General features: G+C 38.6%; 2 protein-coding genes across 6 annotated transcripts in view; one reads left to right on the forward strand and one right to left on the reverse strand.

Annotated features, from left to right (window-relative positions):
- CD200R1 (CD200 receptor 1) overlaps positions 1-12,696 on the reverse strand; it is a 68,905-nt gene that overhangs the window by 1,262 nt on the left and 54,947 nt on the right. The window contains exons 6-9 of one of the 2 annotated variants that reach the window (XM_020879706.2): positions 10,384-10,701; positions 10,013-10,264; positions 890-995; positions 301-346 (exon numbers count right to left, since the gene is read on the reverse strand). In XM_020879706.2, the coding sequence (XP_020735365.2) occupies positions 301-346; positions 890-995; positions 10,013-10,264; positions 10,384-10,701 (722 nt within the window). Of the gene's footprint in view, positions 1-300; positions 366-889; positions 996-10,012; positions 10,265-10,383; positions 10,702-12,696 lie in introns of both variants that reach the window. The other variant, XM_020879707.2, reaches the window with a different exon arrangement.
- GTPBP8 (GTP binding protein 8) overlaps positions 9,889-12,696 on the forward strand; it is a 251,204-nt gene continuing 248,396 nt past the window's right edge. For 2 of the 4 annotated variants that reach the window (XM_070465921.1, XM_020879710.2), the window contains exon 1: positions 9,894-9,957. The gene's annotated coding sequence lies outside the window, so the exon portion shown is untranslated. Of the gene's footprint in view, positions 9,958-12,696 lie in introns of all 4 variants that reach the window. The other 2 variants (XM_070465924.1, XM_070465922.1) reach the window with 2 other exon arrangements.

Here is a 12,696-nt window from a genome sequence, read left to right on the forward strand (position 1 = left end):
GAGATAGTTTAATGGGAGAGGAAATAACAACTCAATTTCTCAAAGAGTACAGTCCAAATGAGGCAAACATTATATCTGTGTAGGATGCAGTTCTTGAAATAAAAATAGGGATTTGGGCTTTGTATAAATAGTACTTGGTAGATAGTTAACAAAATAAGTATACCTGGCAGAATTGTAAAATTACAATTTTTATTTTTCAACTAAAATACTAATACTGGTACTAATTACAAATTATATGGCTAGATTTTTCAGATTACATAGCTTGAAAGTTTGTAAATAATCTTTTTAATCTCATCTTACCTCTTCAACAACAGGAGCATGTTCTGTTTTTTTAAATTTACATTTTCTGTAAAAATAAAAACAAGCTGCAGTGAAAGTCAAAACATTATTATTTAGATTGAAAATGGAAAAACAAAACAATATACTATTGACAACTGTTCATTTTGATAGAAGCTATAATAAATCATAAGTGAACTATCAGAAATGAGTGAAGACTACTGCTTGTAGTTAATTTACCTAAATAATTCTGACTTTTGGAAAGGGAAGTAAAATTATGCAAAGAACCTTGATGTAATAGAATATATGTGGCACCACATCTTTGGTACATGACATGAATTACTATAATTCACCTCCCAAATGGAAAATAGCATACACTGTTTCACCCAAGATCTGGCCCTAAATGGCCTAATTCACTACACTTGCATGTCTTAGTAACCTAGAAAAATCCCCCTCATCATTCAGAGTAGTCCAAGTATATTATTTTCAGGACTTGTTTCCTGATGATGGGAGAATTGATATTAACATCTTAATTTTACCCATCAGCCAGTTCAATATTTCTTACTTCTTTCTAACCCAATAAAGCCAACAGATAGAAAACACCAGTCAGTACCTGTAGCCTCTGCTTTTCAAAAGCCAAATGGATCCCACGATGACCAAGATAATAAAAACAGGGAGAATGATATATAAAATACTTGAAAGTGATAATATATTGGTATCTGTAAATATAGACACAAAAATGTATAACTTAACATTATTCAGCACTAAAAAAAATGAGCTACCAAGACATGAAAAGATGGAGGAAACTTAAAAGCATATTATTAAGTGAAAGAAGCCAATCTGAAAAGGCTACATATTCTGTGATTACAACTATATGACATTCTGGTAAAAAGCAAAACTATGATGTCTGTCTAAAAATTAGGGGCTGTTAGAGGTTAGAGTGGAAGGAAGGATGAATAGGTGGCATATAGAGGATTTTTACCCTTTATGGATCACAGCCTTGTTATGGCAAAGGGGCTTGCATAGGTCAATGAAGCTATGAGCCATGCTATGCAGGGCCACCCAAGATAGATGGGGAATAGTTAAAAGTTCTGACAAAACATGGTCTACTAGAGGAGGAAATGGCAAACCACTCCAGTGTTCTTGCTGCAAGAACCCCATGAACAGTGCATGGACGCATGCACGCTAAGTCTCTTCAGTTGTGTCGGACTCCTTGCAATCCTAAGGACTATAGACCGCCAGACTCCTCTGTTCATGGGATTCTCCAGGCAAGAATACTGAAGTGGGTTGCCATGCCCTCCTCCAGGAAATCTTCCCAACCCAGGGATCAAACCTGCATCTTTTATGTCTCCTGTGTTATGTCTCCTGTAGCAGGTGGGTTCTTTACCACTAGCACCACCAAGGAAGCCCCCCATGAATAGTATGAGAAGGCAAAAAGATATGACACCTGAAGATGAGCTCCTCAGGTCATAGGTGTCCAATATGCCACTGGAGAAGAATGGAGGGTAATTGCTCCATAGAGAATGAAGCAACTGGGTCAAAGTGAAAATGACACTCAGTTGTGTATGTGTCCGGTTGTGAAAGTAAAGTCTGATGCTGTAAAGAACAATACTGCATGGGAACCTGGAATGTTAGGTCAATGTATCAAGGTAAATTGGATGTGGTCAAGTAGGATGTGGCAAAAGTGAACATCAACATCTTGGAAATCAGTAAACTAAAATGTAAGGGGATGGAAGAATTTAATTCAAATGACCATTATATCGACTACTGTGGGGAAGAATCTCTTAGAAGAAATGGAGTAGCCCTCACAGTCAACAAAAGAGTCTGAAATAAAATACTTGAGTGCAACATCAAAAATGACAGAATGATCTTGGTTCATTTCCAAGGCAAACCACTCAACATCACAGTAATGCAACCACTGATGCTGAACAAGCTGAAGTTGAATGGTTCTACAAAGATCTATGACACCTTTTAGAACTAACACTGAAAAAAGATGTCTTTTTTCATCATAGGCAATTGGAATACAAAAAGAGGAAGTCGGGAGATACCCAGAATAACAGGCAAGTTTGGCCTTGAAATACAAAGTGAAGCAGGGCAAAATCTAACAGAGTTTTGTCAAGAGAACATGCTGGTCATAGCAAACACCGATTTCCAACAACACAAGAGATGACTCTCTACATGGACATCACCACAGATGGTCAAAACCAAAATTAGATTGATTTTATTCTTAGAACCTGAAGATGGAGAAGATATATACAGTCAGCAAAAACAACCTGGAGCTGACTGTGGCTCAGATCATGAGCTCCTTATTGCAAAATCCAGGTGAAAATTAAAGAAAGCAGGGAAAACCACTAGGCCATTCAGGTATGACCTAAATCGAATCCCTTATGATTATACAGTAGAGGTTTCAAATAGATTCAAGGGATTAGATCTGGCAGACAGAGTATCTGAAGAACTATGGATGGAGGTTCATAACACTGTACAGGAGGTAGTGACCAAAACTGTCCCAAAGAAAAAGAAATGCAAGAAAGCAAAGTGGTTATCTGAGGAGGCCTTACAAATAGGTAAGGAAAGAAGAGACATGAAAGTCAAGGGAGAAAGGGAAAGATATACCCAACTGAATGCAGAGTTCCAGAGTATAGCAAGGAGAGATTTAAAAGTCCTCCTTAAGTAAACAATGCACAGAAATAGAGGAAAAGAATAGAACAGAGAAGACTAGAGATCTCTTCAAGAAAATTGGAGATATCAAGGGAGCATTTCATGCAAGGATGGGCACAATAAAGGACAGAAATGGTAAGGACCTAACAAAAGCAGAAGATATTAAGAAAAGGTGGCAAGAATACACAAAACTATACTAAAAAAAAAGTCTTAATGATGCAGATACCTACAGTTGTGTGGTCATTCACCTTGAGCCAGACATCCTGGAGTGTGAAGTCAAGTTGGTCTTAGGAAGCATCACTATAAAACAAAGCTATTGAAGGTAATGGAATTTCAGCTGAGCTATTTCAGATCCTAAAAGATGCAGTTAAAGTGCTGCTCTCACATTGAAACATGTATATTATCTAGGGTGAAACAGATCACCAGCCCAGGTTGGGTACATGAGACAAGTGCTCGGGCCTGGTGCACTGGGAAGACCCAGAGGGATCGGGTGGAGAGGGAGGTGGGAGGGGGGACTGGGATGGGGAATACATGTAAATCCATGGCTAATTCATTTCAATGTATAACAAAAACTACTGTAATGATGTAAAGTAATTAGCCTCCAACTAATTAAAAAAAAAAAAAAGTTTCTGAAAAAAAATAAATAAATAAAGTGCTGCTCTCAACAGGTCAGCCAATTTGGAAAAGTCAGCACTGAAAAAGTTGAGTTTTCATTCCAATCCCAATGAATGGCAATACCAAAAAATGTTAAATCTACTGTACTATTGCACTTATTTCACATGCTAGCAAGGTTATGCTCCAAATCCTTCAAGCTAGGCATCAGCAGCATGCAAACCAAGAATTCCAGGTGTACAAACTGGATTTAGAAAAGGCAGAGGAACCAGAAATCAAATTGCCAACATTTGTTAGATCATAGAGAAAGTGAGAAAATTTCAGGAAAACATCTACTTCTGCCTCCTTGACTATGCTAAAGCCTTTGACTATGTGGATCATAACAAATTGTGGAATATTCTTAAAAAGATGGACGTAATGGATCACCTTTCTTGTCTCCTGAGAAACCTGTATGCCAGTCAAGAAGCAGCAATTACAAACAGACATGGAACAATAGCATGCTTCAAAATTGGGAAAGGAGTGTGACAAGGTTGTATATTGTCACACTGCTTATTTATTTAACTTATATGCAGAATACATCATGTTGAAATGCTGGGTTGGATGAATCACAATCTGGAATCAAGATTGCCAGGAGAAATATCAATCATTTCAGATACCCAGATGATGTCACTCTAATGGCAGAAAGTGAAGAGGAATTAAAGAGCCTGCTGATGAGAGTGAAAGAGAAGAATGAAAAAACTGGCTTGAAATTCAACATTAAAAAAATTATCATGGCATCCAAGATAAAGACCAGTACAGTATACTAATGCATATATATGGAATTTAGAAAGATGGTAACGATAACCCTATATGAAAAACAGAAAAAAAGACACAGATGTATATAGAACAGATTTTGGGACCCTGTGGGAGAAGGTGAGGGTGGGATGTTCTGAGAGAATAGCATTGAAACAAGTATACTATCAAGGGTGAAACAGACCACCAGCCCAGGTTGGATGCATGAGACAAGTGCTCAGGGCTGGTGCACTGGGAAGACCCAGAGGGATGGGATGGGGAGGGAGGTGGGAAGGGGGATCGGGATGGGGAACACATGTAAATCCATGGCTGATTCATGTCAGTGTATGGCAAAAACCACTACAATATTGTAAAGTAATTAGCCTCCAACTAATAAAAATAAATGAAAAAAAAAAAACTATCATGGCATCCAATTCCAACACATCATGTCAAAGTGATGGGGATAAAGGAGAAGTAGAGATGGATTTTATTTTTTTAGGCTCCAGAATCATTGCACCCATGAAATTAAAAGATGCCTTTTCCTTGAAAGGAAAGCTATGACAAACCTCAGTTCAGTTTAGTAGCTCAGTCGTATCTGACTCTTTGCGACCCCATAGACTGCAGCTCGTCAGGCTTCCCTGTCCTTCACCAACTCCCGGAGCTTGCTCAAACTTGTGTCCATCAGGTCAGTGATGCCATCCAACCATCTCATCCTCTGTCATCCCCTTCTCCTCCTGCCCTCAATCTTTCCCAGCATTGGGGTCTTTCAAATGAGTCAGTTCTTCCCATCAGGTGGCCAGAGTATTGGAGTTTCAGCTTCAGCATGAGTCCTTCCAATGAACATTCAGGACTGATTTCCTTTAGGATGGACTGGTTGGATTTTCTTGCAGTCCAAGGGACTTTCAAGAGTCTTCTCCAACACCACAGTTTAAAAGCATCAATTCTTAAGTGCTCAGCTTTCTTTATAGTCCAACTCTCACATCCATACATGACTACTGGAAAAACCATAGCTTTGACTAGACGGACCTTTGTTGGCAAAGTAATGTCTCTGCTTTTTAATATGCTGTCTAGGTTGGTCATAACTTTTCTTCCAAGGTGCAACCATCTTTTAATTTCATGACTGCAGTCACCATCTGCAGTGATTTTGGAGCCCAAAGAAATAAAGTCTGTCACTGTTTCCATTGTTTTGCCATCTATTTGCCATGAAGTGATGGGACAGGATGACATGATCTTCATTTTTTGAATGTTGAGTTTTCAGCCAACTTTTTCACTCTCCTCTTTCACTTTCATCAAGAGGCCCTTTAGTTCTTCTTCACATTCTGCCATAAGGGTGGTGTCATCCCATATCTGAGGTTATTGATGTTTCTCCTGGCAATCTTGATTCCAGTTTTTGCTTCATCCAACCTGGCATTTCACATGATGTACTCTGCATAAAAGTTAAATAAGCAGGGTGACAATATACAGCCTTGACATACTCCTTTCCTGATTTGGAACCAGTTCTAACTGCTGCTTCTTGCCCTGCATACAAATTTTTCAGGAGGCAAGTCAGATGCTCTGGTACTCCCATCTCTTGAAGAATTTTCCACAGTTTGTTGTGGTCCACACAGTCAAAGGCTTTGGCATAGTCATTAATGCAAAAAATAGATATTTTTCTGGGACTCTCTTGCTTTTTCAATGATCCAGAGGATGTTGTCAATTTGATCTCTGGTTCCTCTGCCTTTTCTAAAACCAGCTTCAACATCTGGAAGTTCTTGGTTCACCTACTGTTGAAGCGTGGCTTGGAGAATTTTGAGCATACTTTGCTAGCTTGTGAGATAAGGGAAATTGTGCGATAGTTTGAACATTCTTTGGCATTGCCTTTCTTTGGTGTTGGAATGAAAACTGACATTTTCCAGTCCTGTGGCCACTACTGAGTTTTCCAAATTTGCTGGCATATTGAGTGCAGCACTTTCATAGCATCATCTTTTAGGATTTGAAATAGCTCAACTGGAATTCCATCACCTCCACTAGCTTTGTTCATAGTGATGCTTCCTAAGGCCCAATAGACTTCATATTCCAGGATGTCTGGCTCTAGGTGAGTGATTACACCATCGTGGTTATCTGGGTCAGGAAGATCATTTTTGTATAGTTCTTCTGTGTACTCTTGCCACCTCTTCTTAATATCTTCTGCTTCTGTTAGCTCCATACCATTTCTGTACTTTACTGTATCCATATTTGCATGAAATGTTCCCTTGATATCTCTAATTTTCTTGAAGAGATCTCTAGTTTTTCCCATTCTATTGTTTTCCTCTATTTCTTTGCATTGGTCACAAAGAAGGCTTTCTTATCTCTCCTTACTATTCTCTGGAACTCTGCATTCAGATGGGTATATCTTCCCTTTTCTCCTTTGCCTGCAGCTTCTCTTCTTTTCTCAGCTATCTGTAAGGCCTCCTCAGACAACCATTTTACCTGTTTGCATTTCTTTTTCTCGGAGATAGTCTTGATCACTACCTCCTGTACAATGTCATGAACCTCTGTCCATAATTCTTCAGGCACTCTAGTCTATCAGGTCTAATCCCTTGAATCTATTTTCATTTCATTTCTACTGTATAATCAATCATAGGGATTTGATTTAGGTCATACCTGAATGGTCTAGTGGTTTTCCCTACTTTTTTCAACTTAAGAAACCTAGAAAAACCTAGAGAGTATATTAAAAAGCAGAGACATCACTTTGCCAATGAAAGTCCCTACAGTCTTAGCTATGGTTTTTCCAGTAGTCATGTATAGATGTGAGAGGAGGCTGAGCACTGAAGAATTGATGCTTTTGAATTGTGGTGCTGGTGAATACTCTTTAGAGTCCCTTGGACTGCAAGGAGATCAAACCAGTGCATCCTAAAGGAAATCAACTCTGAATATTCATTGGAAGGACTGATGCTGATGCTAAAGCTGCAGTATATTGGCCACCTGATGTGAAGAGCCAACCAACTGGAAAAGAACCTGATGGTGGGAAAGGTTGAAGGCAAAAGGAGAAGGGGAATGCAGAGGATGAGATGGTTTGATAGCATCACTGACTCAATGGATATGAATTTGAGCAACCTCTGGGAGATAGTGGAGGACAGATGAGCCTAGGGTGCTACAGTCCACTGGGTCACAAAAGGATAGACATGACTTAGCAACTGAATAACCACAACAAAAGAGGATTTTTAAGGGAGTGAAACTATTCTATATGATACTATAATGGTGAGTACATACCGTTTATACATTTGTCAAAACTCACAGAATGTGTGCCTAGCGTGAACCCTAATGTTAACTATGGACTTTGAGTGATCATTTCAGTTCAGTCGCTCAGTCGTGTCCGACTCTTTCTGACCCCATGAACCGCAGCACACCAGGCCTCCCTGTCCATCACCAACTCCCAGAGTCCACCCAAACCCATGTCCATTGAGGTTAGATGATGCCATCTAACCATCTCGTCCTCTGTCATCCCCTTCTCCTCCTGCCCTCAATCTTTCCCACATCAGGGTCTTTTCAAATGAGTCAGCTCCTTGCATCAGGTGGCCAAAGTACCGGAGTTTCAGCTTCAACATCAGTCCTTCCAGTGAACACCCAGGACTGATCTCCTTTAGGATGGACTGGTTGGATCTCCTTGCAGTCCAAGGGACCCTCAAGAGTCTTCTCCAACACCACAGTTCAAAAGCATCAATTCTTTGGTGCTCAGCTTTCTTTATAGTCCAGCTCTCACATCCATACATGACCACTGGTAAAACCATAGCCTTGACCAGACAGACCTTTGTTGGCAAAGTAATGTCTCTGCTTTTTAATGTGCTATCTGGGTTGGTCACAACTTTCCTTCCAAGGAGTGTCTTTTAATTTCATGGCTGCAGTCACCATCTGTAGTGATTTTGGAGCCCAGAAAAATAAAGTCAGCCACTTGACGTGTTAAAGTGAAAGTGAAAGTCACTCAGTCATGTCCGACTCTTTGAGACCCCGTAGACTGTACCGTCCATGGAATTCTCCAGGCCAGAATACTGGAGTGGGTAGCCTTTCCCTTCTTCAGGGGATCTTCCCAACCCAGGGACTGAACCCAGGTCTCTCACACTGCAGGCAGATTCTTTACCAATTGAGCAACAAGGGAAACCCAAGAATATTGGAGTGGGTACGCTGTCCCTTCTCCAGTGGATCTTCCTGACCCAGGAATCAAACCAGGATCTCCTGTATTGCAGGCAGATTCTTTACCAACTGAGCTATCAGGGAAGCCCTAATATGTTAAGATAGGCCCAATGATTATAACAAATGTACCACTGTGAGATGTGGGGAGTGTAGATAGACAGAAAGACCATGTATCTGTAGGGGCAAGGATTTGGGAACTCTCTGGACTTTCCACTCAGTATTGTTGTTATCCTAAAACTGTTCTAAAAAATAAAGTCCATTAAAAAAAAATTTTATATATAAATATATAAAATCAAGTCACATATGTATATATTATATATATATATATATACATATATATATAAAATCGGACTTCCCTGTGGTAAAGAATCTGCCTGCCAATGCAGGAAACACAGGTTCAATCCCCAGGTGGAGGAGGAAATGGCAACCCTCTCCACTATTCTTGCCTGGAAAATCCCATGGACAGAGGAGCCGGGCAGGCTACAGTCTGTGGGGTCACAAAGAGTAGACACAACTAGTGACTGAATACATACACATATATATAGTTAGTGTTACTGAACAATAGATACATGCATTATTAAGGAGATAAAAAAAGAAAAGCTGTTAAGCCCAAGAAGAACAAAAATTTATTCAGAGACAAATATATGAGTTTATTTATTGATTCAGTTCTTAACAAAACATACACATTCAAAATAATGTAAACATTGTCTAATTTAACCCAAACTTGCTATTTTACTGTATATGAAGAATGAGGGAAGAGAAGAAAGTAAAAATCTTTGTCTATCATGAGAAGTGGGTTCAATATGTCCAAATTTGCTATATTAAGGAACAGCCATATAACCATGTGATTTATATTAATAAAATTTGAGTCAATTACTATAAGAAACACTCAAACATTTGAAATACTTCCCTTGGGAGATCATGTAAGAATGGAGAGGTGGAGGTGGAGAGAGAGGTCTAATGTTTTTTTATCATAAGCTTATAGAACAATGTGGACTTTAACCTACATGAGTTATGTTGATTAAAATAATAGTTTTAATAATAAGAAATAAGAGTAGGACAGGAGCAGAGAGTAGAGAAACTAAACAATTATAAACTGAATCATAGATGCTAGTATATGGCATTTAGGAAATTTTATTGGAGGAAACTGAAAGAGCAAATTCTACCAGACTGAGGATTCACAAAGGTAATTTATGAATAACTTTATTCTTCTAATAAAATTATAATTACTTGTTTAAAATTATACTTTATCTTTCTATTAAAGCCACAAATATTTATTTTAAAGTATATGATGCAAGTAAATTTAGCAGTACAGAAAGGACCATTAAAAGTAAAATAAAATGCATTCTATATATGACTTTTTACAACAAATTTCTTTAATATTCTTCTAGGCAAATTTCTTTGTTTTGAGGAGAAGAGGAAGATAAAATGGAGATTGGAAAGGACATTCTAGAATGAAGTTTCTCTGCACACTCCTTTTTCCTTCTTAAGGTAACTCCTCTAAAAGACAGGGAAAATCAAACACAAAACTAGAAAAATTACCTACCTCTTTCCAGCTGTATGGACAGACTCTTGTTGCCAGTCAAGTGGGAGACAAAGCAGGACACAGCAGGCACATTGTGGCCCCCCCAGCGGCATGTACTCTGGACAGTCACTGTGCCATCACCCCAGTAAGGCTCTTGCTCAGTGACACAATCACCCTCTGGGGTCCAGGAGATCTGTGCAGCTGGTTTCCCTGCAGCTGCTTTGCACACTGCAGTTCCATTCTCAGTTTGAATCAGGGTCACCTCAGGGGGCACTGCAGAAATGTAGGGGAAATGCTTCAGTCTTAACATATGGGACATGGAATTTAGAGTGAGATTTGTTTCAGCCCAAAATCTGGTTATCTGAAACACTGCAACATATGATGTTCCTTACCTAACACTTGGAGGTGATATCCATGTTGGAAATTCCCATCACGTGTTACTATATGACACGTGTAATTCCCATCATGAGTGATGGCCACTGGATAAATCAGAAGAGCAAGATTCTCATCAGGTCTGGAGGCCCAAATTATTCTCTCATCTGTACAGTTTTCTGTTGTGGTCTGATTCGTATCACGCCTAAAGGCTCTGAAGAAGGGTGGCTTGTCTCTGAGGACTATTTCCCATGTTGCTACCAGCACATTTGTCCGCAGCACAGGAGGGCAATAGAGCACAGACTTTGTACCCACTAGTACCAATAGTGAAGTATTAGCTGGACACATACACACAGGCACAAATACAGAGAATAATAAGAGAAAAGCTTGATAAAGAACTTCATGTGTTAAAATGTATTCACTGCATATTACTTGAAATTGTACTTTACATTACTTTGCTGGTGTCTTACTCCAGAAATCTTAAACTTACATAAGAAACTAACATTGATGAAAAGCATGTAAAGTATTAAACCCATCCAGTGATCCCCTGGAGAAGGGCATGACAACTCACTCCATTATTCCTATCTAGAGAATCCCATGGACAGAAAGCCTGGCAGGCTACAGTCCATACGGTCGCAAACAGTTGGACACAACTGAAGTGACTTAGCACATAGCACAAAGATTAAACAACTTACTTCTGTGTTATGTATCAATAAGAAAATAATATGAATTATACTTGTGACAAAACTGTTTAAAGTGTTACAAAATCAATTCAGGAGATTTGATATCTATAAGGCAAATAGATGAGAATGCAGAATCTAAAATAAAGACAAAGACAGTTTTCTAAATCTAATCTTTTGACCACAGAAACTATTAGATTTATCATACAACTCATGCTCCTCAGGGGAGGAAAAATGGAAGCATTAGTAACGTGTTTTTTTCCTCCTAAATTCTGATGAAAGTGAAAAATCAGTAACATCAGAACTAAACACCTATCCTTAACGGTGGTACTGCAGACAAACATAAACCTGGAAGAATATGATATTTTCATTAAAAATAGCTAAGATGGCATTCAGGTTGAACAAGCTGGAATTTCTTTTGCTTAATTTTTATTTGGAGAAGCACAAAATCAGTTAAGTCAACAGATTTTGAAATAATCTGCAATTTCCTTAGGTGGGCCACCTCACAAAAATGAAAAATGATGATGCCAAGTGGTAAAGAGATTCTTAGAAGTATTTTTCTAGAAAAAAAAAAAGAGTAGTACAATATATAAATACAAATCAATGCAAAAACAAGGATTATTTTCTTCTGTAAATTTTCTATTAAAAGGATTTTATTGCAAATGTGTAGTGGTATCAAATATGGCCTTTCAGTGAGTTCCCCTTCCTTCCTATTCACTCACATATATACTCCCTGACTGTTTGCTGTGAACCTTGCTCACAATTTTGTTTCCATACATTCAATTATCAGTATAAATATAGCATTGACCTATTTTTCCATATTTTAAAGTAAAAATTAAGACTGGCAAGCACCTCTCAATATAGAAGCTCACACTTTCCCATAAACTGACGTGTGTCCCTGATTGAAAGGGATTTGCTGAGAGGTGATTCTGTTACAAGTCACCTGTAACTAAGGTGAGTGTTGGTGATTTCATCAGTTTAACATGAACAGAACCAACTGTGGCACAGCAAAATTTTTTACGTGGATGAAGCTTATTTGTTTAAAACTTTGCATTTAATACTTTTCCTCTCTTTTGGTATCATCAGCCTCCTCTATGATGTACTCAAGCCTTTGCATCTCATGGCCAATATAAGATTATATTACTGGATAAAGGAAGAGATGATTTTAAAGCAGATCTAAGAGGGCAGTTAAATCCATGCTCTTTCCATCACTCTAAGTGGCATCCCCTAGGCTTGGAGACAAACAAGAATACGGCTTGTTAGAGAGCTGCTAGAGGTTGGATGTGGGAAGCATCTTTGTGCATAAGGAAATGATGCTTAAGATAAAACCAGAAATATAAGAGACCGGTGAGAGCAAGTTGTGAATATCCTTCCATAGTTCTTGGGATTTTGAACTTTAGCTTATAAGCAGCATAAGACTTTAATGTTTTGTCTAATACTTATCCTCAATATCTGACTCTATTTTTTAAAGGAAAGTTCTTGCTAATCAAAAAAACACACAATGGAACAGGGGCATAGTATCCAAAGAAATAACTCCAATGGTAGGATTCCAAGCATTGCAGATATTCTATGTTCTTTCACTTTCTACCATTCTATAAACTTCAATCACCCTTCACCTTTTGCACGGTGATGATAGTTCTTTTGTTATTGTTG

Source organism: Odocoileus virginianus, chromosome 4 (genome assembly GCF_023699985.2).
Source record: "Odocoileus virginianus isolate 20LAN1187 ecotype Illinois chromosome 4, Ovbor_1.2, whole genome shotgun sequence".
Classification (NCBI taxonomy): domain Eukaryota; kingdom Metazoa; phylum Chordata; class Mammalia; order Artiodactyla; family Cervidae; genus Odocoileus; species Odocoileus virginianus.